The sequence below is a fragment of the Alligator mississippiensis genome, chromosome 10 (genome assembly GCF_030867095.1).
Source record: "Alligator mississippiensis isolate rAllMis1 chromosome 10, rAllMis1, whole genome shotgun sequence".
NCBI lineage: Eukaryota > Metazoa > Chordata > Crocodylia > Alligatoridae > Alligator > Alligator mississippiensis.
Window position 1 is genome coordinate 70,274,465 of NC_081833.1, and position 27,553 is coordinate 70,302,017.

General features: G+C 45.1%; 1 protein-coding gene across 4 annotated transcripts in view; it reads left to right on the forward strand.

Annotated features, from left to right (window-relative positions):
- The window catches only part of CMIP (c-Maf inducing protein), a 168,555-nt gene that overhangs the window by 91,177 nt on the left and 49,825 nt on the right, over positions 1–27,553 (forward strand). For all 4 annotated transcript variants that reach the window (XM_019488221.2, XM_059713898.1, XM_059713899.1 and 1 more), the window contains exon 3: positions 12,629–12,679. In XM_019488221.2, coding sequence (XP_019343766.1) covers positions 12,629–12,679 — 51 coding nt within the window. The remainder of the gene's footprint in view (positions 1–12,628; positions 12,680–27,553) is intronic.

Genomic DNA, 27,553 nt, shown 5'->3' on the forward strand with positions numbered 1-27,553 from the left:
AATGTGGAACAACAAAGTTGACTCTGAGACCATTCTGGACAAACCAAGATGAGTCACGCTAGGTCATGCTAATATTTCTCTAGCACTCTTCTGCTGTTATTTCCGACAGGCTGACAGGTCCTTTCATTGGCAGAGCTGTTTACTGCTGGCTGTGAGTGTACGGTATGTCTCGTTCAGATCCTGACTTTAGCCCTTCAGTGTATTCCAGTACTTGAGGTTTTGGATGGTGCTGGAATGTCATAAAAATATCTTGAGGTTTTGATGATTTTCAGCACGGTAAATATACTTGCCACCCTCAAACAGTGAGAATCATACACGGGAATGCATGGAGCTAGAGCCTTTGCTGGAATGAACTGGCACAGCTCCCTTTCTCATTGGGATCTGACCCTGAATCTTTGGGTTTTTTGCTTATAGATGATGTCTGTGAATGCTAGTAGGGTTACATTTGCCGAGGGATCCTTAAAATAATTGCTTAAACAAGGAGCCTAGAAGTAGGAGGCTCCCTGTCTTCCTGGCCATGTGAATATCTGTGTTTGCTGAACCTGCACCAGTGTGGATTGAGGTCCAAGAGCGTTTGGAACCTTGAACCTAAGGCATCTATTCCAGGGGATTTAAGGTTTGCTTGAACCGCTTTTGTAGAGAGAGAGCCCTGTGTAGTCTATACCAGGCTGAGCATCTGTGTTGGGCAGCCAAATACAACTGTGGAAGAAGACACTGGAATTGGACAAATTTTAACCTAGCAGATATAAATACTTTTTAGATGAGTTTTTGTCCTCCACTGAAATCATAAGATGAATGTGCAAGTTAGATGTTAGCCTGTTTGCTGTCCTCTTAAATTTTTCAGAGTATTTCAGATATTAAATACTTACAAAATGGAATTTCTTTTTTGTTTTATGCCTCTTCTAATGCTTCGTTGTGCAGGGGTGAAGTTAAAGGACAAATTATAATTGCCCCTTTTTTTTACAGGCATGTTTCTAATATTAGTTTTGCTTGGAAGAGGACCTTTAACGAGGTGATAATACAGCAGAGCCTGGATTCTTCTTCAGGTTAGGGTCCTCATCCCCTGTGAAGATGAGCATTTGCTATGTAGGGGCATATATAGCCACAGCAAACAGCTGCTTGGGACTACTTAGGTGCTCCAGCTGTTTGCTGTGGCTTCCCTTTCAAAGTGCATTGTTTCTCAGTCAGCTGCGTGGGACCACCGATGAGCTCCAGCTGAGTGGCAAAGTGGTATCCTCTGAAGTAAAAGCCAAAATGAGCAGCTGAGCAGCTCATCCTTAATTCAGCAGCCCGCTGTAAATGAAGCAGGTTCTGAGCCACTTGGGCAGGAATGATCTGGGTCCTATGGTGTATAGGGTTTTTTTTCAGTGCTTGTGTCTAGGTTTTAGTGTGGAGTCCCATTAACCAGTGAGAAGAGCAATACTTTCTTGATTTTTTTTTTTATGTTGAGCCATTTCACTATGCAGACAGAACTCATTTGTGTGTAGAGGACCATGATGACTCAATGGCTTGTTGCGTATAGGCAAAGTTTGCATCTACAGTAGAAAAGGGAGTGCTGTGGTGCTCCTAGGCAAGGGACAATGACAACTTGGCCTTGTTCATAATTTGTCAGCTGTAGTTCTTAGTTTTGCTATTCCCCTGTTACCTCCATGTACAGCACTCTCAAGCATGCTGCTCTGCTCTAGCTGGCTTGCATGCTAAACCAGAAGCAGCATAGTGGCATCTGCATGACACTTAAGGTAGGCTGCCTGGTGCTGCTTATTGGCAGTTCTTGGAAGCACATAACTCTCTGTCCATTGACTGCATGTAGACCCAATGAGTGGGTCTACACATGCAGGCACGTGCACTTGCAGCAGTTCAAATAGGAGCAGCACAAATTTGTGTTGGGGATTTGTGCCTCAGCACACATACCTGAACATATACTTTGGTGTTGGGCAAGTTGTGCCACTTTGTGGGGCAAACTAACCCTGCCCAGCTTTTCCCAGATCTACAGCCAGGGGGAGCTGTGCTGGCCCTGTGCTGGCCCCAGCAGTTTAAAAACCTGCCCTGGCGAGCAACTCTGGGCTACTTGCTCTTAGGAGTGTCTGAGGCCTGGCCAGTTGACATATGGGGACACTACCCCTTGTGCCAGTTGGATTGCTGTAGCAGCCCTGACCTAGAGTGGACCCTGTACCCTCTACCCACTGCAGCAGTCTGGCAGCAGGGCCTGCTTCCTGACTGTGACCTGCTGCCACCTGTGACAGCATCTGCTCCCTTGGACCTGCAGCAACATGTCTGCATGCCTGCCAGACCTGGACAGGGACTGCACAGCCTCCTGGGTGTGACATGGGCACTGTAGCAGAGCTGCTTGCATCTCTGGGCCAGCTGCCAGTGGGGCTGTGGCTGCACAGTTGGTCTTTTCTGTGGCACTGCTGCCATGTGTGCCCCTGCCCTGCCATCTGGGCAGCTGTTGCCTGCCTGGAAGACATGCTCAATGTGGTAGCCCTCTTTGAACTGTCAAAGCATGTCCTCCTGGCCTCAAATGGCCAGGAGGTCAGCTACCTCGTTTGCCCTCCAGCTGGGTGTGTGGGGTGTGGAGTTTGAGTAGGGGCTGCCACACACCCGCCCCCACCACCACCCGTGGCACACAGCCCTTGGTGCTGGCAGAAGCGGCCAGCCAAGCCATCAGTGCCATGGCCTGACTGCAGGCACAGCCCCGTGGCGGTGCAGCACTGCTTGACCTGGGGTCTGTACATGGCGTAAGGATGTGGTTTTGGACAGGAGCTGCAGGTGGTAGCAGGAGCTGTCCCGGTCTTGTCCAAAGGCATGCGCTAGTGGGGTGGGCCGGGCTGGGCTGGGTCTGTTGGCCACGTACAGACCCTGGGTCAGGCAGCGCTGTGCCGCCCTACACCCCCCCCACACACCTCCCATCACTGCCCAGACACCCCACAACCTCCCCTCCCACCCCCATGTCCCTGCTTACTTGGGACAGCGCCTGGGTCCAGGTAACGCTGCAGCCTTGCCCCACTCCTATTTGCCCCAGCACGCTAAGACAGTGTGCTGGGGCAGCAGGACCACCATAAAGATGCTTTGGCTAGGTCCTCTTTGGAGGACTTGGCTCCAGATGCCTCAAGGACACGCTCCAGGAGCATGCCCTGTGCTGGTTTTTTTCTGCAGGGTTTTGTTTTTTGTTTTTTTTTTTATGCTGGGATTTCTTGATATCAAATTTAGAGTCTGGACTGCAAATATGCAGTGCAGGGAACACTTGTTCTTAGCATGCCTCTTGCGGCATTTCAAACTGCTTTGAGATGCTGCAACAGGCACATGCTCACTTGCCTGAATGTGACCAGTGTGCCTAACCCTGTCAATTTAGATCATCCTCCTGGGGTCAAGGCACCTCTTTTTTTTTAGGCACTGTAGCCATCTTTGAGCACAATTTGGGTCTGACCCTAAGGGACTGGCAGTCTAGTTATGGAGGTAATTGAACTCCATGCTCCCAGATGCCAGGCTAGTACCTTAGCCCCTTTGCCCAGTCTTCCTTCTCCAGTTAGTTTAATGGACCCTATTAGACAGAGATTTAACCAGTTAGATGATTTCATAGGACACCAGGATTTAATTTTATTCCTACTTGTGCTAACATCTATATTTATACCTCTGTAGATTGATGTGGGAGCATATGTACTTCATTTTCCCTGTTAACTTGAACATCCAAATATTTCTTCCATAGCATTCTCATTATAGTTTTTCTTACTGACCTGTGTATTATTAGAAATGATAACACGTTTGAACCCAAAGCTCCCTGCTGGGTGCAAAGGGAGTCTGGCAGGAATTGTAGATTTTTATCTGGAGCAGCCTACTGCTTTGTTTCTTAAAAAAACAAATTAATACAATTGTGAGAAATTAACATCTAAAAGTGGATGCTTTGCACGCACAGTATTTCCTTTGAAAAATTGATATCCTAATATAACCTCAGAGAAACTGATAAAGAAATTGAATGAGTCTAGTGTTTATACTGGACAAAGGCTGGATCAGACTCCTGTATAACTATGGAAAGTGTGATGTAACTGCAAACGCAAGCTTTCCCATATATTTCAGGATGGGCTGATCCTTAGTAGAATCTGGGGTTATTGGAGTATAAAAATAGATTTCCCATATAGAGCATTCTGTCGGTTAGTCACAATCCCAAAATGATATTTAAAATAAAATAATGGGGAAGGATCTGCAAACACTATACTTAAATACTGATGCAACTCGGCATTTCTTTACAGTAGTTTTCTACTACTAAGAAGCATTGGATGCCTCAGACGTACTGGGCCGCAGGTGTGTTTCTGACCTGGACTGAATTGCAGCTCTGGGAAGAAGGAACCCTCAGCCAGCCCCTGTGTAAAACCAGGCTGATTCCAGGGGTTAAGGAGCAACACACTGGGATGTAGTAGTCAAATGCTGGTATTGGGATGGGAGCTATACTGTAACAAATAAAGCAGGCCAAAAAGGGTGATGGAGTCATCTTCCATTAATAAAATACCATTTTGTCGAAATCTAATGACTAAATGATATTCCCAGTATGAAGCAAGACGGTCAAAATGTTTCAAAATGTTTTGTTTCTATATCTATATATATAGGGTATAAATATTACATTACTTTTTAGTATGTAGTATAATATAACAACTGGCTTTTGACATTGAAATAAGGTGATTTGACATTATCAAATGAAGCATGTTGATCCCTGTAAATCATAATGTTTCATATGCTTCATTTCACTTCCTTTCACAACATTTTCGTTTTCCAGGACATTGCAGAATTTCAATGCATTGCTCCATTTTAGTACAATCACACTTTTTAGAATTTTCCACGGAGGTTTCCTCAGAATGGAAATTGTGATTTTTGAGTCCACTCTAGACACAAGATATGAGCTACTAGGATGTCTGTTATCTGCTCAAATGAAGACAGATGCTTGGTTTTGATCCCTCATGCCTTTTTGTCACTGATATTCCAATAGGTCAGTGGTTCTCAACTTTTTTAGCTTCAAGGCACCCCTCCATAATTTTTCTGCATTTAGCAGCACCTTCAATGCTGCCACCATTGGAGGCATGGGAAATGGCCCTGTATATTGCTGTTCCTAGCAGGCAATGGAGACAGTGGGCCTTCCTGTCTGCATTAGATTTATCTGTTAAACCACCCCTAAGGGATGCTGTTACATTGTAATGAGCCAAAGAAGGATGAGTGACATCCTTTCACTCCATTATCGGTGCTTTCCTTGAACTCTCTCCTAGTAGAATATGAATGCATCCCAACCCATTTAAGGTAAAGGGATCTGAAAAGGAATCTGACTGCTCTAACACAGAGTCCCATCTGGATTTTGGAGAAGCGGATGAAGCCCAGAGGCCAAAGAGCTTAACCTGGAGTGTGGTCGAGCTGCCAGGTCTCTGCTAGAATTGCTTTTGCCACTCACTGTTTCTGGTACATGGATAGTTGTTGGAACGCAGGCTTGGTTTGGAAGGACCGAGTTTGTTTCAGCTGTTGGGAATTTTTTTTGCCCCTTGTGGGGTGTCACAAAGAGGTGAGTTTTTCTATACGTTCTGGTAGAGGTGGTGGATATTTAATTTATTTTATTTAATTTGCCTTCCAGTGTTCTATTGGCAAAGGACCTCATATCTTTATGGGGCTATATAAGTAACTGTGATGAGGTGTCCCAAGGACCACTTACTAATAAAATAACTCAGAAGAAAAATTATTTGAATGCAGTTGCCACTACTTACAGCCTGACTTACTGCAAAGTGTCATATCTCTTGGGAAGTTATCATTCCCTCTTTCCCCCTTTCCAAGATCAGAATCACGTGAGGGGTGGGAGAAAAGGTGGGAGCTTAGTTTTCTGAGTATGGGGAAATGAGGCAGTACAGGATTTCATAAACCATTTAACCCAGTTACCCAAAACACAGGATTTGCCTAGGGCCAGATAAACCTCAGAAATGTTGAGTTCTTATTGCTCATACCTTTTTTTTTTTTTCCAAACCATTTCTAACTGCTGCCAAGTGAGCTCTCTCCCATCCTTTGTGTTGATTTATTCTATACTTGGCGATCAGGTGTAGCCAGAAGGAGAAACAAGTGGTAGAGAAACTCCTGATAAACACGTGCTCCCTGCACATACTCTTCTTGCTGCTAGAGCAGTGTTTTCCCAGGAAGTCCCTGAGATGGGGATGCCTAGGTCTGTTTTTTTGTCCCCTTTCCCCCCTTCATCAGTGCAGTCTCTTTTTTTGATACCCAGTTTTGTTTTATCTTATAGTCCAGATATAATCCTGCTTGTAGTCTGCTATCTTTCAGTCTATTATCTGGCTATAATCCTCCTTGCTGCTTTATTTTAGCAACAAATCCATTCAGTATCATTAGGCTGATAAGCAATGCCTAGAAGTTAGCAGTTCTGCTTCGGCTGTACTGTGTAGGGAGACGGGGAGGAGAGGTGCAGATCCCAAAGCCTCAAGCAGAGATACTGTCCAGCAGCTCATTCCCTGCATGTGAGGGGTTGCTGATTGAATTGGAGCATGGCTATTTGTTCTGCAAGTGATATGCTTGTGCTGATTACACTCCCTGTGCATGCAGGAAAGGGGCAGGGATCTGCTGTCCACAGTCTGGAGCACTGACCACAGCTTGGTTGGGCTATTGCCCAGTGTCCTGACTCTCAGCTCGAAGGGGAGATTTTGTTCCATTGTTCTCATGCCACTTGGGTTTTGCGTGAAGAACCTGGTTAGATCCCAGCATTTTATATTGAAACCAGCTATTAACATAACTGCTGGTGCAGAGACGCCTGCAGTGCAATTATAGTCCAGGTATTACTAATGAGCACCTTTTAGAGGGACGTGCAGACAAAAAGGAGGAATGCATGCATGATGGGGGGTGGAAAAAGAAAATGAAAGAAGGGAAAGAAGAAATATAGAGTTAAGCCAGGCCCAAAATCACCCAACCCCAATTATTGCCAGACTTTTTCAGAGCTGCTATCGATGGCAGAGCTCTCTAGGATGGTTTACATAAAGGTCACTGTAATAAGGAGAATTGTTGTTACAACATTTTGTTATCTGGACAAGCCATTGCTTGTACTCTTTTGAGTAATGCTGATGTCAGCAGAGTTTGACACTATAGTGTGACAGGAGTAAGTTATAGCAGAACGGCAGTGATGGATGCCGTAGATACAGGGGCAGATTCGCAGCTGGTGTTGGCTTTCCTATCTACATTGTACCAGTGGCTTGTGGAGAATGTCCTGTAAGTTGCATAATGTTTTGTGTGATCAGTGTCCAAAACCCAAGCAAAACTTATAATTTGTCTGCTTCTTAACTGGCTGGGATCCATTGCAATGTCTGGATCAGTGCTGTTTGACAATAGCTTGACTTCCTATTTTTGCTAACCAAAAAAAAATCCAGTTTCAAAAGGTTTGCTGCCTTCCAAATGATTTATTCTTGCTTATTTTAGTCTGCTTCAACCACCTGTGGTTAAGAAAGGCAAAAGTTGGTTTGCAGAGAAAAAAACTGCCTTGCAAGCAGAGGGGCAAATAACTCACTTTTACCAGGGTCTCTTCCATGCAAGTGCTTGATTACTTGCCTGTCTTTGCTCATGTAGGCTGTCCCACTGAAATTACTGGCAGAGGTAAAGTTGTTACTGCGTGCTTAGGAAGCAGGGATCAAGCTGCTTCTTTGACACACTGACACCCAAAATACCAGGGAACTGAACAATCAGTCCTAGAAATGTACCGTGTTAAAATGTTTGTTTTCCGTCGCACACAACCTGCTCATCACAGCAGTGGGATAAAAAACGCTAACAGGGAGTGTCACACGTACCTTATACCTGACCCTAAATCCCATAACACCCCCCACCCTGCTGTTTTTAATGCTATGTTTTCTGATGTTCTGAATCTTTTTTTCTTTGTCGTATTGTTTGAAAGCGATGGGGATACTTGACTAACTGATCTGAACAGTCACATCTGTGCTTCTGCATTCAACCTCCCTTTGGGTTTTTCATGGCCACGTGATACTGACTGTGATACAAAACTCATTGCAGGATTGGGGCCTAATAAACTATACAGGTGAGCCAGCAAAGCAGCTAGGTGTCATTTGCTACTGAACACCCAAACTAGTCAAGCTGTACAACTAAAGAGCACCATTATGTTGCTCTAATCCCTTTCATTCATGTTAGCCTTAAAGGCTGCTTAGGTGGAACATGTCTAGAGAAAAATGGGAACTTTTGGGGGGCATTGGTCATGCCTCTTTAAGGATAACTAGTGCAAAGTGGCCCTCACTGCACAGAGAAGATGGAGATAATTAGAAAAACTTCCCAATATAGCCAAGATAGCTAATAAAAGCTTGAGGTTTTTAAAAATACATGTGTAACCTCTCGTTCTCGTCTCTTTTCTCGTAGCCTAAGGCTGAATAAGTCTTGTAGGCTGTATCCTTAGGTGGACATTGAAGTTGATGTCTGCACTGCAGTGGCTGCAGCTCATGTAGATGTACCCAGGTAATCTTTAAGCTAGCTGGCCCTTGGGTACTGCATCAGGGTGATCAGCAAAGCCTAACTACCCAGTGACGGATTAGTTCCTCAGCAGGGCATCGTAGCCTGGACTGAGCTCTGTCCTGTTTTGGCTGTCCAGCTACCAGGACATGAGTGAGCTAGCTGGCTTGGGCAGCTTTTTTACATGAGCTGCAATTGCTACAGTGTCTGTGGTACAGATATACCATGTCACAAAATTTACATAAGCAAAGTTCAGCCCCAAAAATCTGTGTGTGGATGACTCTGCCCATGCAAGTAATCTCAGTGACATCAATGGACAACTTAAAGGCTTGGAATGGAACTGCTCATTTACATTAGTTGAGGATTATTGAATTGCCTATGTAGGAGTCAGTCCTGAAATAGTTAGCTTTTACCCAAGTAAGGAGATCAAAATTAGGTCTATTTATGGAGAAGGAGGGAACTAATATGAATAAACTTCACTCTCAGGCTTTTCAGAGTACTCCAGTCTCATTAATGAATAAAATCTCATGACATCTTTATGAGGTAGGAAAGTATTTCCTTATTAAAGAGGGACAGCAGCAGTCAAAGAGAAGGCAAGGGAAATGAGTACATTGCCCTCATTTCTGCTACAACTAGTAAAAAAGAGTAACATTTGAAGATAAATGTATAAGCTATTCTGCAGCAGAGCAAACCTGATTTTGATTTGAGCGAATCCTACCACCAAAAAATTCATTTGACAGAAGTCCATTTTGGGTACAGTTTTCCCCCCCCCCCCCCAACATATGTACTTGAGAGCCATGTAAGGCATTTTGATTATGCCAGTTCCTTATGGAATTTGTGGTTATTCTGCTAAGCAGCAAATATAACCAATAGTCTCTTCATCTCTGTGTTTAAAAGTGGGGGAAAAAACATTTTGTAAGACTGGATGATTCCTTGCCGGCTGCTAAAGCTCCAACGTTTCCTGTGCATATCTGTGGTTTAGCAGCCTGCTGAAAATAGGCGGAAGGAAGGGTGTATTGGAAGGATTAGGCTCTGTGGTCTCTCAGTCTTGCCGAATGTGCAAAAGAGAATGCTAGTGACAGAAGAGCCCCATCGGAGGTAAGAGTGGTTAAGCAAATGACGTCTGATCTATCTGCTGGAGCGCTGTGGAGAGTGAACTTCTGGAATCCCGCCATTGCCTCTCTGAGGTCTGTAGCCCATTGATTCCTGCTCAGTGGTAGAACGGCAGACTTCCTACAGGTTTGTTTTCTGCTTTTGTGCTTCAATTGAAACTGTTGTTGTCATGCTGGTGGCTTTTCTTAGTAGTGCTGTTGAAACAAGCCTCAAATGCAGCCCATCCCAAATTTAGGAGCTGTTCAAACACCTCAGATGCAGATCCAAATGCCAGTTTCAGGTGACGGCCTTTTCTTGTAAGAGGCCGAACTAAAGCTGCATCTAAATGCCCCGCAGAGTTTGGAATCCAAATCCCACGTTTGCAGCCCGTGCACTCTGCTCGATTTACGGTCTAAAACTCTGTAAATATTTCCCCTCTAAGGTTGACAATATAATTTCTTTTTCTGCTGGTTTTGTGTGCTCCCAGTTAGTAGTCTGTGCCGTTAGTTTTTTGCCTCTGATTTTTTTGGGGTCCGGTATTGTTTCAGTGTTTTCTTTGTTGTGTTCAGTCTGTCTGAATAATCTGTCAAAAAAGATTTTACTAAGTGCCTAACCACTGTTCCAGCTAGAAGTCGGGTTGGTCATGAAATCTGCTTGCACGTATTGTTTTTTTTTCCTAGTTATTTATAAGCTCTGGAGGTCTCTAGTGACTGGATGCCTGGAAATAAGAGAATGGATAATAGCCAGAAACTGTTTTCCTTTCTTGCTTTAATATTTGCTCTTTCTAGGTGAGGCGGTTTCTTGGGTCAAATAATACTGTAGGTCCAACCTGGGATTTAAAACAGGTTGGCATTGCCACTTTTCAGGAGGAAAGCTCCGCGCCTTTCCATTATTCCTTAATAATATTAGAAGCCTATGTATCTTATTTGTCTTTCAATGTAGATAATGGCTTTGGGAAGGGGGTTTTGCTAGTAATGCAACATTTACAGATTAAACTCGAGTTTCTTTGGGAAATATCAGAGCTGATCAGTATATAGAATGAGCTACTACAGTAGCCTTATAAACCATGTCCTCAAGCATAAAGAAACTCAAACTTGAGTACTCATTCAGAGGCTCAGTTGCATTTCAGGATATCATTGGGACATGATAACCATGGAGGGTCAGGGAAAACAGCATCGAAGAATGAAAGTAAGAGGTTTCCTGTGACTGGAAAATCAAAATTTATTGAACTTTTGGTGTTGAAGAAGCAGGGAGGTGTGGGGGTCAGTCCTTGGCCTCCCTATGAACCTTTGCCAAGGAGTGAAGTCTGTCCTCCCAATGTGAAGTATTTGGCTTTTTAGGGAGGATGTGTTAGCTTAGTGGTTAAAGCAACCTTTTAGACTCGAGGCACCTCTGCCAAAACTCAAGGCACCCCTCGGGAAATTCCAGCTCTTACTTTTCACTTGTTTTTTGACTATACAAAAATAGTAGAGCAGTTCTTCTGTTGCAAAGAAGTTGGAAAGACCATAGCAGGGGAGGGTGTTTTTAATACTATGGATTTCTATTTGAAAACTGAACAGGTATACTGTATGGACAAGTACGCTACTTTTAAGCGAGGAGGGATTTGCCCCTTGCAACCATGTCAGCTCATCTCTGGTAACCATTCCATCTTCCTGCTCCTGTCCCTGAGGACATGCAGCTCAACCTCAGTGATTTGCCCCTATGTGAAACGAGATAAATTGTGGCATCGCTTCCATTTACTGAGAGAGAGGGTAGACTTATTAAACAGTTACCATGGTTCAGCCTAATTTCTTGCAATTTCCCTCACTTAATCATTATACTTTTTTTTTTCTGACCCACTCTTTAAATTGTCATGGGTTTCTTTTTGTTTTGTTTTTTTAATTTTAAAATATATTCAAAAGGGTGGGGGCAAGAAGGTAGAACTGAAGGATGCTTGGACTTCTGCTTGGGCACGCAGGATACAGTTTGCAGGATTCTTGCTGCTGCAGGCCAAAAGCCTTCTGAAAGGGCATGTGGCTCTTCCAAAGAAGAGCCTTGCCTTTTATTGGCACAGGACTTGCACTGAGTATTATTTTCATTGTTCATTTTAAGATGTTTCTAATTGTAAGGAAAAAACCCCAGCAGCTGAGCTGGAAAAGCCATCCCCCCACCCCTCTACACACTCAGCGTATTCCCAACTTGCATAGCCCCTCAAAGGCATGCGCTCTTTCTGTGCCCTTATGGATTTACGTCAGCATAGCTGCTTTTATAATTTTTGGTACAAAGCCTGTGACCTTTGAGAGCATTGAACTATTTCTCCACTGGCTATGAACCTAGCTTCAACTGAGAATTTTGAGAAGCTCTGCTTTAATATGGACAAAAACTGGGGATCATTGATTATGGCAGTATTTATGCAGATGCTGCAGACCCTCTGGGGGATATGTGTGTATCTTATAATATTTTTTTACTGCATTATATTATTGTTAGAAAAGCCAACATGACACTCAGACTCAAGTAGCTAGCAGGCAGCTGTGGACCGGGAAAGGGGAAGGCTAGTGTATATAAAAAGTTATCTGCAACATGTCAGGTTAGCATCTCATTCTGACAGGGGTGATCTAATACATAGGGCAAATGGCATATAATTATAGACTTGATCAAAAGCTCCTAAAAGTTGATGAGAACGTTTCCATTGGCCTTAAAGGGTTTTGGATCTGGTCCTTTTTCATCTGAAATTAATACTTTTTAGTAGTTTTAGTTCAATGTTTAATATGTTGAAATGAAATGAGATCGAACAAAGTCTTAATGTTTCTGCTTCCTGTGAAAATAAATTAATTACCCTGCAAACTCATGGCCTTTTGTAGGGCTCAGAAAACTCTCTTCCCTTTAATGAAGGGCAAGGGGTGAAGATAACAATTCCGGAGCTGAGCGTCAAGGTCATTGGGTTGTGTCACACAGTTGTGTGCAATTTGATGAGTTTTAATTAATGTTGGTGGGTGGAGGGTTTGCATGTGTTTTGGCTCAGTGATCTCAAGCTTGAATAGAATCTAATGGTTCCTATTTTTAAAAATCTTTCTTTTTATTGCAGGCTGCAAACAGTTACCTGAGGGATCAGTGGTTTCATTCTTTGCAGTGGAAGGTAGGTCCTCCATTTGCTGTTTTCCTTGCTACAGTTTTAACTAGAAGCTATATATTTTCAAGCCTAGTGATCTGTGGCAGGAAGTGAGAGAGTTCAGATGCCAAGGTGAGGCGCAGAAAGGTGTTTTCCCTTAAGTTTGCCCCCGAACTAAGATGCATCTTGCTTGCTAGGCATGCTGAAATGCAGAAAATTCTGTATGTTTTTCCTTCTTTTCCTGTGTGTTGCAGCACCCATTTATCTGGTTAAAGGAGGGTTATTTCCCCCCCCACCCCTGCCCTTCCAGAATCTCAGCATGGGCTCAAACTAAGTAATTTCAGATAGTTTGGTGCTATCAAATGGTGGTATCTCTCACAGAGTATATGTGAGATAAACGTATTATTCTGTAGGACAGTAGTGTTTGTCGTATAGAATCCATTAAGCCTCCAAATTTGAGAACACCACCTCCAAACTGGTCTAGACCAGTGTTTCTCAACCTTTTCTAGGCTCCCCTTGGAAAATGCCAGCTTTTAGATTTCACTACTTTATTATTTTCTGTAGTCAAAAAAAAAAAAAAAAGCAGTTCTTTCATTGCAGAGAACTCTGAAAGACCACAACAGATCATAATGCTATAACACAGTGGGTTCCTAGTTGAAATCTCTGAGTTCATGTGAGTCATGCTTGCAAACTTCACATTGTGTGGCACCCCACAGCACCCTTGAAAGGATCTCAAATCACCACAGGAAATTTTTGACCCTGGTTAGGAATCACTGAGCTAGACTATAGCCTGATCTTGGCTTATGCCACGCTACCAAGCTACCTGGTTTTGTTTATTCCTGGTAAACTGGGCAAAGAGGATGTTTTTTGAAATTGCTTATTAACTGTAAGCAGCATCGGTCTATGTAGCCATCTGTTTTTATTCTTAAGCATGACTTGGAAATATGTGTAGTTGCTATCTCAAAGGCCGCATGTCATTTTTACTGGAAACGAGGTTGATTGATGTAGTGAGTATTAAAGAAAAGTGGTTCACAAATGACCAGAGCGTCTCCAAAAGCAGATCATTCTCCAGCTTCAAAAATGTATCTGTTGATTAACTGATAGATTAGATAGATTCTGTACAGATTATGATTGAACTTGAAAAGAAATGCTTTTCCGATTGTGGATATGGTTGTTACCTATGCAAGTCCCTTTTATGAACCAAACCAAACGACTTTCCAACAAAAAACATTTCTTTGGAAGTGTTTCAATGGAGTCAGACAGGTTGACCTCTTATTTTGTTGCTTATCAAGTTTCCATTCTGCCTGTAACAAGTACATGTGAAAATATAAGGAAATCCCTCCCATCCGGTTGGTTTTGTTGTAGGAGTTTTTGGATGGTGCTCTGTGTGGAAAATAGTTTGCACAGTACTTGCGTGTGTTGTACCGGTATAGATGTATTTCACCCACAAATATTTGGAGAGGAATCGTTTAGGGAAGTGCAAATGGGCATGTGAAGAGGAAGGGGCTAAAAGTTAAGAAAGTGAAAATGAAGGTCAGCTGAATATATCCATATAGACCTGAAAATAACAACCTGACAGGAATGTTGGGAGAAATGTTTGACTTTTGGAGATCTTGGTTAGATAGTCTTAATAGCAGGATCCAGATGTTCCTGGAATCTTGCAATTATTATTATTAATTTAATTTATTTATTTTTTTGCAAAAATCCAGTCGGTCTAATAAAGGAGAACACCTCTACGACAAGCTCTGATTCCTCTTGCCTCTAGACCAATGTGGCTACAACCTGGATACCTGAGGCAGTTGTTAATGCCTTTCACAGGTTGTGTTCCACTAGGGTATTCCTTGTCACCTCTGTGGTAGTGATGTAGGTTATATTTGGAATAGTGGAGGATTGTGTTGTGGGACAGTAGTCCTGTTTTGCCCTTGGCTGTTGACCATCATCTTTTTACCAGTGTTCCAGTGTTTGATTTCAAATTCAGCAAAGGCAAGATTGTCGTGTTGCTTATTCAGCTGTGCTAGGGACAAGGGGCACTGCAGATAACAGTGTAGAGGAAGCTTTGCCTCTGTACAGCCCATCCCTTTCTGAGCAGTTAGGCAAGGAATGGGCAGATGGGCAAGAAAGGGTAGAGTCGTTTTTCTTAGCAGAGGCAGCAGATGATTGCCTGCTGGAGCAAGGGGAGGATTAGGGTCAGATTCCCAGTTCGTTCTGCGGTATGTTCTTGGCACAGCTCAGTCATCCCCCACCCTATGGCAGAGGGTCAAGATGTAGTTCTACCCTGAACATCAGTAAACAACAAAGAAAAACTATAGGGAACATGACCTGCTTCACTTGTACATCTTCCAGTGACATGGAGACGGCTTTTCCCTGTGGGAGTTGCTTTTAAAGGAGAGATTTTTAAACTTTCCAGTGCTTCTGACCAAGCGTCTCATTTGGGGAAACTCTGAGTAATTTAACCTTAGCGGACATTTGCTGTGCAGAAGAATTTTTTTTAATGTTTGTTTGTTTGTTTTTTATAGAATGAAACATTATCTTGATTTGAAAGCTTTCCCTTTGCCAAGAGTAGGAAGCCAGGCTTTTTCACAGAACAATGACAGAGCTTAAATCATGACCCATGCATTTTGTGCTAACATGTACCTGTTTGCTGGTATAGCATTGCGGTTTTAACATTGCAATGCCTTAACTGTTCAGAGAAAGAACACCCACTGACTTGATGCTGTTTACCTGGGAGGGTATTTGGCAGGTTTAAGTGAAAGTACAGCAGAACTAAAGGCAGAGAGATCATAGGAAAGGGACTGCAGTCAACCCCTTGCCACTGCTGATGCAAGTTTCTCATTTCACTTATACTGCAGCCTGTAGCTATCAGGACTGGGCGCCATTTTACATTCCATGTTGGGATTTGCTTGGAACGGTGACCAACCGACAAGGCAGGGGTTTACAAAGAAATAGCAGGACTCTTATTTTAGGACAGATGGTGTTCTCCAAGGCCTAGTGGACATCACTGACCTGCGCTGCACCCTCATGAATCAGTTAGGTCAGAACATTTCTGAAAATCTGGAGAGCACAAATGCAAATTGTACCAGTATCTACTCTGGTTCCCCCTTGAAGCTGTGGGCTAACTCTAAAGAGGTGAACCTAGTATTATTATTGGTATTAGGGCAGTACCAAAGGTCTCAGTTGAACTTAGCACCCCATTGTATGAAGTGTATGGGGTGCAGACCTTCCCCTCCTTGAAGACCAGGCAGTCCATATAAACAGGACTCGAGGGGAGGTCTTAGTGACCTGATGCACAGAAAGGTTAAGTGAAGATGCACAGGAACTGTGTGCCTGAGCAGGTAACTGCACCCACAGCTCCTGTGTCTGACTCCAGTCTTGTAACTAGAAAATAATTGCTCATCCCAGGACATACAGGGTTAAAATTAGTGGGAGTCCCCACTACTGTGGGAGGGAATAAATGTTCCCTACTGTCTGATGGGCTGTTTTCTTGCATGCTAAGCTGAGTCTTTTCCACTGGTCAGGGGAGGGGTAGGAGGAGGTCATATGGGGTCAGCTGTGTTCAGAGCATTAGCCGAGCAGTCTGGAAAATGAGAGAGCTGGTGGCTAGCAGTATAACTTTTGGAATATAGAAATAACCACGCTTACTCTCAGCATTTTCCTTCTGCGTCACCTGCCTATTACTCTCTCTTTCTTGCTTCAGGGCAGGGACTGTGTCTTTCTCTGTTTGTGCAGTGCCTAGCATTGAGGTCCCAATCCTGATGGACCACTTTGCTGCAATGCAGATTTGAAATATATTAATGACAAAATTCATCATTAGAGATTACAAAGTTACCTGAAATCTGGAAAGGTGTTAGGGGGACCTTTCCAGTGGGTCATTGGAAATTGTCTTATAGTTTGCTGTATGATACAGAAGGAGCTTTACATGGAAAGGAATAAATCTATGTAAACAAGCTTTATAGAGCTTGGCTGCATTTTAATTTTTCTGAAAGGAAAGGCAGCAATTTTTCTGAAATGACGCTCTTTGTGTAGTTTTACATTTTTCTCAGTGTAGACCAGGGGTGAACAATTATTTTGGTTGGAGGGCTGCTTAATGAGTTTTGGTGAGGCATTGAGGGCTGCAAGGGTAGCCCCACCCCTTGGCAGGTGCCCTGCCCTCTGGTCGCTATCTTGGGACCAGAAGTCCTACCCCCGCCAACCCCTTACCTTTGCCACCAGAAGTCTTTCCCCTTGTCCAGGAAGTACTTCTTGGGGAGTGGGGGAGGGTTCTGTATTGTGTGGTGGGAGCAGGAGGTGTATGTGTGGGGTATATGTGGTTGGGGGGGATATGATCCGTGTGAGGGGTATATGTTTGGGGAGGTATGGGATGTGTGTGTGGTTAAGGTGTGGGGTGTCTGGTGTATCGATATGGTAGGGTGTATGTGTTGCGGGGTTATGGTGGGTGTGTGGAGCGGGGTGTGGGACAGTGTGGTATGGGGGACAGGGTTGAGTGTGTGTTTCGGTATGGGGGTGTGGGTGTAGTTGAGGGGTGGGGTGGGGTGTGTGGGTAGGGTGTGAATATGGTGGCAGTGGGGAGTGTGGGACAGTGTTGGGTGTGTGTGTGGGTATGGTAGGGGTGGAGTATATGAGGGGGTGCGGGTGTGTGGTTGGCGTGTGGGGTGTATGGGACAGTGGTGGGGGTGGGATGTGGGGGGGGTGTAGGTGAGGGGTGTGTGGTTGCAGTATGGTTGTGTGTGAGGTGGGTTAGATGTGCACATGAAGGGGCTTCCTCCCCCTGACCGGCTTCCCTCTGCCTGCTCTTTGTGACGTGGCTAAGCCCAGCCCCTCGGCAGGTGAGGGCAGGGGGATCGGTGCTGCCTGCCTAGCTCGCGGTGTGCTGCAAAGGGGTGGGAAAGCAGCCCACCCTGGTGTAGACGGTACAAATTGACAGGCTGGCTGTCTTTACTGGTTGCCTTTCAAAAGAAAAATCCTTGTTGCACAGTCTGATTTAGAAGCAATTGTAAACTGCTGTTTTCCATTTTTGACTAGTTCCTTTGGGTCAAGTTATGACATACTAGGTGCACCTGCGTTAGGGTTACCATACATGCCAGTTTTCGCAGACATGTCTTCTTTTTAGATCCTCTGATTTCAGTCTGGGTGTTTTTTTTTAAATAAGATCAAATGTCCAGGATTTGGGTCAGCTCAGATTCAAAGTTTTTCTCGCAGGCATTGTCAAGTATGTGCGTGTGTGGTGGGCAGGTGGGGGAGGCAGGGAACTGGAAATATGGTAACCCCAATCTACATGAGATGTTTGTGGCGCAGTTGACTAATTAGCTGCACAGCAAATGTCTTGGCATTTTACACCTGTGCCCTTATTAGGGTGCATGAAAGACATTAACTTATAGTATGTACAAATACTGCCCTAGTGCAAAGTTTTTTTTTTTTTGTGCGCGCCGCAGCACATGTATAGATGTTGATGGGGCTGGCTGGGGCACAAGAGTGCTTCAGTGCCAGAGCTGCCTGCTGGCTAGCCCCGCACTGAAGTACATTTGTGCCCCAGCCAGCCTCTCCACAGCATATTGAGTTGGGTAGGAGCAGCCCTGGGCTGGCAGGCTGACCCTCTGGACCCCTGCCTGCTGAAGCTGCTGCAAGCCAGCTCAGTGCGCTGTGCTCTGGGTGCACGTGTAAACCTTGTGTACCTGGGAACTTCCTGGGAGCAATAAACTGGTGGGCAGTAAGCTCCACAGTTTGCTGCACAGTAATGGCATGTGTAGATGCATCTGCTTATTCTTGATTTAATAGCAGTTTATTCCACAGTTAGTTCCGTTGCTCGCATTGGAGTACTTTAAGCGTGAGTAGCACTTAGTTTGAATAATGGGAGCACACGCCGGCTTTTACAAGGGAACAGTTTGTGAAACTACTGGTCATGATGAGAAAGCAGTTTACTCCACAAGTGGCTTCACCAAAGCATCACTGCAGAAGAAAGGTAGCCGTATCAGGACTTAGCAATGAAAGTTCAGTGTTTATATTTTCTTTCATTTGCAAACAGCAGAAGTTTCAGTTGAGAGGAGCTGTTCTGAAGACTGGTGAAGCCTTGTGTAAAACACCTTACGCCATTGTCACTATGGTAATGTTTAAAAATAGGGTTGTTACAGGAGTGGAGTTTATATAGAATTTAAATGATGGCATCGAAGGAATTCATAGCCTTGAATCTCAGCAAAACTTGTCTAAACCACAAGATCAGGCAACATCCCAGATGTGAGAGCCAGAAAGATCCATCACTGAAACTGGTATGGTAGCACTGGTTAACCTCCTGGCATCTGATCTGAGAGAAGCAGCTGGCATCATGTGAGAAAGAAGTAAAGAACCATGCCGTCACTTTTTATCAAACATTTCTTTCAAAGAGCCTATCGCTCTTTTGAAATGGTTCTTCTTTGTTTTCAGCACTTCCTTTCAGTGTCTTTATTTTTCTCTTTCTTTCTGAAATATATTCATTTTCTATCATTGCCTCCAGTGTTATGTGCAACAGACACTTCAACATGATGGTGGCCAAAAGTATTATGGGTATGTCTTTGTCTTCTTTGTGGGAGTATCTCAGGTTTTCTGATCAAACAGAGGACTTAACACGTCTGTTCTTTGGCATGCAACCAAAAACAACATGCATGTAAAACAGGAAAGAGAGGAGAGCCTTTTTTCCAGCTCTACATGTGTGTTAATTTACTGAGGGGAAGCTAAGATGAAGGAATTAGTTTTGTCTTTTGTTCTGAAGATGCCGAGGCCTTTGGTCATTCTTCTGTCATGTTCGACTGAGTTCCATTATCTGGCTCCCGCTCCTGCTCCAGCAGTCCTACTGTTGGTTTAATTCTTCCAGTAGCTGTCATAGGTCACAGGGGAAAGAGGCTGTTTCTCAGGTAGCCAGAGCCTTTCTGTTGGAGGGCTGTGATTATCCAGAGATCTTGAACTGAATTCTAAATTCGGTAGGGGATCAATGCAGAAAATGGTGTGTGTTAATGAAGGTGTGAGTTGCTAAGCAAGCAGGCAGGCTGCTGTATTCTGTACCAGTTACCGTGTTTTTTCCAGTGTGTTGTGGACTCCTTCCACATGGAAGTGGGAATAAATTTCAAGAGTTTGGATTCTTGGTGCCCTTCTCTCACAATTTACTGCCATGATTTGACATTATTTTTATTGTTTCACTTCGGAAGGCCATGCAAAAACCATGTATTTGCTGCTGTCTGTCTATGCCTTTCTAAGACTTTAGGGTAGTGCTCAGCTTCTGGCCTGTGGGTCAGATCCAGCCTGCAGAACCATGTCATCTGGCAGGTGGGGCTGCCCACAGGTCCAGAAGTTTGGAGGTGGGGGAGTGGTAGCAACTACTGCTGCCGTTGTTTCCCCACCACCAAGTTCCCAAGCCCTGTGCCTTGTGTGCCAGACTGGGCTGGTGCGTGGGGGGCTGGGATGGCAGCCTGGATCACTCCTATATACCAACCCTGCACTGAATCCAGCCGGCAGACTAACCACACCCGGCTCATTCAGTCCGCAGCCCAGAAAGGTTGGGCACCGCTGCTCAGGATCTCCCCGCTCTTCTGCTGTGATTCATGATACCTCCTAGTCTGTGATCTAACCAGTATTGTTGTGAATGTCAGAGACACCCTGCAGAAATCTGGCCATATTTAGAAAGCATTCTACTTGCATAACTTGTGTTTCCTATAGTTAAATGCCCCCACCCCACCCCTCTTTCTAACTTCATTGCTTAGGGCATTTTTGTAAGCACAGAAAATACTAAGAAGACATCTATTCCCACTATTACCCACCCAAACCTCAAATCATGTCATCCAGTATCACTAATCCCTTGGCCTCAGCCTTTGCTTTCATGGGGCTGGACCTGATGACCTCATGAGGGCCCTTCCAGCCCTAATATCTAATGTCTATGAGTTTGCAGCTTTTGCTGGGCATGGCTGCAATCTTTTCAGGTGGGGAATGCTGGGAAGATGAGATGAGCTCTTGAGAAAAATGGGCAGTTTAGCTGAATGGCATCTAAACAAAGTCCTTCTGTGCATATTGTGGGACATCAGTAGCTTTTTACTAACTGGTGTAAGGGGAGCCATGAATTGCTGGGTACTTTGGGCAAAATCTCTGTCCCTGATGTGGCCCAGAGATGGATAACTCTATTCGGTGAACTTGTGACAGAGTCCTGCTAGAGGTACAGCATAGGAATCTTTTATCTTGACGTAAATAGGTTGATCCTAAATCCCCTATCAGGGCTGGTGGATTACCCCAGTTTAAGCCAATATCAGGTACAAAGAGCAAGTGGAAGAACAGCTGAATTCCTTCTCCCCTTAGTAAATGCTCTTAGGTCTCTACTGTGATCTTGTATACAAGAAAATATGTTTAGGAGTACTTGTTGTTCTGGTAAAATAGTAGGGGAGATGGCCGGGTGCAGAGCTCTGATCCTCGTACCTCCTGATGGAGATGTGTTGTTAGGCCTAACTCCTGAGCTCTCTCAGTGACTAATTCTAAGCAATTCTGCTTTCCAGGTCACGGTGACCATTCATGTCAACAGGTTATTGCACAGTTCTTCCTTTTTAACTTCTATGAAATGTAGTGGTAATAAAATGTAACCTCTGGTTGGTTTCCTAAACAGGACAGGAATACAAGACTCCCTCACATACAGGAGGTCTTTTATGGGAAAGCATTGGACATTTTTTTCCTGGGAAAGATATGGCTTGGGCAGGTGTGACGTTTAACTGTTACTTGTCTTTGTCTCGTGATATATTCAATGCAAGTATCTGTGATTTGATCTCTGGACTTTCTCCAAGATCTCTCTCTTTCTGCTCAGTTAATCTCTCCATATTGAGGTGTTTTCTAGGAATTCTACTGAACAAAATTAAACTGTTTTCCCATACAAAGAGTTTTCCTAGGAGGATTTATAACAGGGGTGTCCAACCTTTTTGAATGTGGGTCCGAATCATGAACTTTTTATCACCCAGTGGGCTGGTGAGCCATATCCAAAGACCTCACAGGAAGCGGTATCGCATCACCCCCCTGAAACGAAAGTACAGTGTTTACTTTCGTTTCCCGTCACAGCACCACAGGCCTCAGAAAACAGCTTGGAGGACTGCATGGCGGCCCACGGGCCGTATGCTGGACAAGCCTGATTTATAAAGTGTCTGTTTTTCTGCTGTCTCCAGTTTAACCTAAAATTATGTTGCGGTCTTCTCTGGCCTTCCTTAATGATCCCCCTTGGGACAAAACCTGATTTCAGATTACTCCATATCCTGCAGGGGCAGGTGAAGTCTTTCTCTCTGGCTTTCCAGGTCTGAGTTCCAGTTGGCTTTCAGGCTTTGGTTGAAGTGGGGTTGTCAGAGGGAGGGGTCCTCAGTAGAATGTCTCTGACCAACACTTGAGACTAGTAAGTGCAGGATGGAGCAGATCCTATTACTGTTGGATGAGACAATTTAGGCATTTAAAAATCCCATGCCCCAAGACTCTTTTGTTGGGGTTTTCATTATTTATTATATTTTATTATTCAGCACAGGAAGCATAGAATACATAAGTGTGTGACCACCTTTGCTGTATAGAAAATGGCAGAGTGTTGCAGCGCTGCTGAGCTCTTCCCGGGGTTGCCATGTCTGGCAGTATGTGTGGGCATTTCTGTCTACTTCAGAGATTTCTGCAGCACCTGTCCCTGGAGTTTCCTGATAAAGCAGTCATGTAAAACCATCTCATAAATTCTAGATGCCAGCTCTCCTGTAGAGAGGAGCCAGCCCCATCGGTTAATAGTTTCCCTGACTCCCGCTGATGTCCATGGGAGTCAAAAGGTACTTTTACCACCTAATGCCTTGTAGGAGCAGCAGCCTCAGCTAGCTTGGCAGTTGACTTCACTGGGTACAGGAGAAGGGCAGCCAGAGGGGTCTTGAGGGACCAGAATCCTTCAAGCTTCCCTCCTCCGTTTTTCATGATTTCTTCTTCATACTGTGCCTGTAGTCTGTCCTAATAAAATGGCAGCGTCTCCTGTAAAATCTCAAGTGTCCTATGTTCCCTTTAAGGATCACAAAAATAGGCTTTAACACCCAGTAAATTGATGAGAATGACCTGGCTGAATTAAACTTTGCCATATTGATCATCTGTTATTTTACCTGCAGTCATTCCACACACTTATCTTGCATCATTTACACTTCCTTAATTTTTTTTCCTAGAGCAGCAATTTTTAAGCCATTGAGGGGTGTTACTCCAATCTCCTTGTTTAGTGGCCTTTGAATCATTGTTACACATGGTGGCATATTCCCAGGCACTTTGTATTCTTGTGTTGAGGCGGAGAACCCTTACACAACACTTACAGGAGCAAGATGCGTTGCACTCATAGGAATTGTCCAGGATGATGGACGGGGACCAACCAAACTTTCAAAGTAAGAGTGGCAGCAACTCTGTACGCTCCTTTTGTCCCCAGCACTACTACACCCTCATTGGGAGCTCAGGTGCGACAGCTGCAGGATTAGACCTTCGCTATCTTGCTTTAGCTTGTCAAGCAGCATCTATATGAGAGAGACAAAAAGGCGCAGAAGATTCTCATACAGCAAGAGGCCATGAGAAGCCCTATATTAAGTGCCAAAACTTCTTCAGATGCAGATATTGCCCTGAAATATGGCTCGTCTGTGTGAGAGAGAAACCGGCTCAGTTTCCAGGATTCTGGACTTAGCAGTCACCTGCTTTATTTCCAAAGTCCCTGTAAGATGCTCGTGAGCATCGCATTAGTATCTGATATCGGAGCTCTCCCTAAGGCTCTGCAGCCGCAGCCGCGTTCTGACACAAACATGTTCCTCGAGCAGTGCACATCTCTCCTGCTGACGACATCGATGATGCAGGTGCACATGAGAGAGAAGTCGATTTCAAAGCCATTTATGGTTGTGAAGTGCTCCAAACGCAGCCAAATAATACATTTGCTAAGGAGGGGGGACTCAAAATAGGTAGGTAAATGAATTTCTGTTTTCAAGTACCTGCAGGATATGGGGCAAGTAGGTGGTCGGAGAGGGCTGGGGGAAGCCTGTGGCAGGGAACAGAGGGAAAGGGCTAGGGATGACGAGTGCCCCTTTTCGTCTGTCTTGTGCATCTGGGAAATAATTGCTTTGCATGCCAGTGAGTGCTATCCGAGCTGTCTGCCCTCCCTAGGAAATAAGAGTCCATTTCAACCTAGGAGATAATTTTTGCTGCTGGTTAGCAAAGGATGTAGCATTAGGGATCACTTAGTGCTAATTTGGGGAGCTTTCACCGGTGTTGAGGACTCTCGGTCCTTTGTGAGCCATTGCCTGGAAGTAATGGCATATGTTTTTCAGTCTCGCTGTTGAGACAGCATCCTGTTTCCCAGGCGACGGGCTGATTGTTCCTGACGATGCGGACACAGCGCCAGAGCCAATTGGTTTTTCTCTGCAGCAGGGCTTCTGCTTGGCTCTCTTCCCCAGTGGCCTTGATGTGCAGTCTCTTCTATAGAGTAAGTGGTCAAAGTGCAGTAATGATAAGGCTGTGTTGTCCCTTTTTTCTGGAGACTATCTCTTCTCCGGAGTGGTTAAGTTGCTTTGCCCCGCTGCATGCTGATAGCTGGTGGATGTCAGTGACCAGACCCCCCAGACGGGGCCACTGTTCGTGCAGTATAAAGAAATGGTATTCAAATGCTAGATGCCAAGGGAATATTTCACCTGGGGTCAGTGCTGTTCCACATCTCAGTCGGGGATGCCCTGTCTCTGCAGGGATCACACTGCTGAAAGCAGCTGTGCTTTACATCTTGCATTCTCTATTGTAGCAATTTGATGCCTGTTGCGTCTTATTGCTTATCGGTTGGTTAGGTCCCATGCATTGCATTTAGCCTGTTATTTCCTCTAGTCGGTGATACAGTGTGTTCCCTGCACTGCATTTTAACTGCTAGTCTGTTCATCTGAATGTATTTTTGCTTTGACAGTACATAGCAGATGTGAGAGATTGCATCTGCTCACATTATGCATCACCTAGCATAGGGATGGGCCAGCAGTCTTGATGTTGGAAGATGGTACCGGAAAAATAGAGGTGTGGCCAGCTTGGATTGGACTCAGCATCCGTCTTGCCCAGTATCCTGTCAGCAACCATGTCTGTTGTTAGGTGCTGAGCCCGCTGTTAGAAACCCTGCAGCAGGCACTACCGTGGCAGGAATCTTGTACCAGAAAGTGCTGGATGACTCAGTGGCCGTTACAACCCCAAAGGTGCTTAGTGCAGGGGGGGCTGGATGGCTGATTCAGTGCATCCAGCAGTCTCTCTGCAAAGGTTTCTCAGAGTTCAGGATAGGAGCTGAAAGTCGCTATACACTCCAGGCAGCAAACCTGAGGGAGGGTGGGAGCAGTGGTTAACACCAACTGATCGGAACTTGTGGTGAATCTTCCCTGGGCAGCAGTGTGGCAGGGGGTACTTAGGCTTTCCTCTGTCTGAACCCTGGAGGATCAGTCCTGGTCTTTTTAAAAAATATGGAGGGAGAGCGGGGGTCAACATCCTTTGAAACACCTCTTCTTTGGAGGAAAAGGCCAAGAGCAATTGGCTACCTAAAAGATCCAGCCATCTCTGCACTAATAACTGTTGCAAGCACGGGGTTTTCTGTTTGCCTGCTTGGAGCATCTCCTGCAGTAGTAGTGAAATTCCACAGAGCCAAGGCAGCGTTAAGAAACAAACCCTCACTTGGCTCTGTAACGTGAAAAACACGGAACAACATTTGCTGGGAGCAGGACGAAAGCTGACGTTTTGCCAACCTGAAATGCAAAGCTGGTGCTGGAACCGGGGCCTGAAGAATGGGAGCATTTGCCAAAAAGGAAATGGAAGCAGGGATGAAGGGTTTCAGGGAATGCATCAAGGGTCAGCGCTGCCAAAAAGCATCTCCCCTGTGGACAGGTCTGATTACGAGAGCAACTGCGTTAGCCCAGGCGAAGTGCAGCTGGAACCACAGTTGGCCTTTTGTATTTTCTAGTTACTGAAAAGCATCTCAAATGCATGGTTGGGAAGGTCTAGCTCAGACCATCCAGCTATGCTTCTGTTCAATCACAAAGGGAGGGCTGCATTACGGGAAAGGTATTGGCCAGGTATTATATTGGCATAGGTATTCCTACGCTGTGTGGGAAGGTACAATACAGACCCCCCACATATGGGCCTGTAGGGAAAACTGTAGGAGCTTTGAATTCAGGTGGCTAAAAATATACTGCAGTGTGGAATCAGATGAGTGCATGTGAAGGGGGCATTTGTCAGGGTGAGCGGCCAGTGCCTGAAACATGTAGAGCCAGGGGTTTAAATTCCAGTTGCTTTCCCTTTTCCAAGCTACACATGTACGTCCCTCATGCCTGTGAGGACTTTCAAGGGAGAATACGTATAAGACTAAAATCTTGTTTGTTCTTTGTGGGCTAAGAATCCCGAGTTGCCTTCTTCCCAGCCTCCTCTGTAAAGATGTGTTGCCACCTCCCAGCCAAGAGAATCCACTAGCCTTGGTGATGATCTTCATGGCTCTAATTTGCAATGTGCTTTGGGATCCCTGGGAAGACAAAAAAAACACTGTCTGTGTGCGAAGTCCCAGTGTTTGCATGCTGCTTGATTCTCTGAGCAAACCACCCAGCCGCTTTGTGGGAGGAGAGATGAGATCACAGGGATGTACTCTGGGCCTCTCCTGGAAGGGAGAAGGTGAACAGATGGTACATGAGAGCTGTACACTGAGCAAAGGTAACAGGACAGGCTCTCTGTCATGCGGCTGTACCTGAGGTCTCATTGCTTCCTCTTTGTGTTTTGGCCATTCCCTAGGACAGGGCTGTCCAACTTCTGAGTGGCTGGGAGCTCCAGGACCCCCAAGCATACTTTGTGTGGGCCACACAACCCAGGCAGGTACCCCTCAGGTCGCATGCTGCACTGTATCCACCTTTGCCAAACTGTACAAGTCTCCCAAAACATAAGCTTCTTCCTCACCTATCCCCACCCTTGCGGATGTAGCTCACAGTCCCTCTTCCCCATGCTGTGGCAACACACCACATAGCACCCTTTGCCATTCCCCATGACATGTGGACATATTGCAACATGCTGTGTGCTTCCCACCCCACTAGCATGGCAGGAGAGTCCCATGGCACTGCCAAGGATCCTACGCTCAGTTCCTGGGCCCCCATCCCATTGGACTGCCATGGATGCCGTGCTAGGTTCTTGGGTCCCCTGAGCCCTCTGGCCATGGGATGGTGGCAGGCCACAGAAGCTTGTGGGGAGTAGCACCTCAAGCCTGGGGGCCACATGTGGCCCATGGGACATCAGTGACACAGCCCTGCTCTAGGAGATATCCTAAGTAGTCTTGCTTCACCTGAGAGCCCAGTGCAAGCTGATGCTTTCAAAGCCGCGGCCACTGCTGCTCTGAAGGAGGCTGAGAGCAGGGGCTCTGAACATTTCTCCCAGCACCATTCTGCTGCAATGTACTGAGGGTTGTATGAGATGTGCTACCTGTGTCTCATGCCACAGGCTGCCAAAAGAGCTGCCCTTTTCCACTTTCTTGTCTATAATCCTACTTTTTGCCTATATTTTGTTTCCTGAGCAGAAATGGAAACCACCTTGGCTGCTTTTTTGATAGATTCCCTTTCATCTTCCCAACCTAGGCTGTCAGTGAAAGGCGAGCTTTGACGTCAATGGGGAGTGTCTGTTTCAGAGTCCAGAATGTTTATTAGTGACAGCTGAACTTGTCTCACCGAATGTTGAACCCACTCAAGCTTCATGACTGTGAAAGTTTTAGCTCAGGTTTGAATGTCATCAAGTTTTTGTTCTGCTTAGCTGGGACTAGGAGACAGAACATGCAAGCCAGTGAAAAGCAAGTGGGACAGATTGGAAAAGAAATGCTGGTAGAAATATGAAAAGGAGGGCAGAATGGGAAGGAGAATTTCTGAGGGGAAAGAACAGCTGATC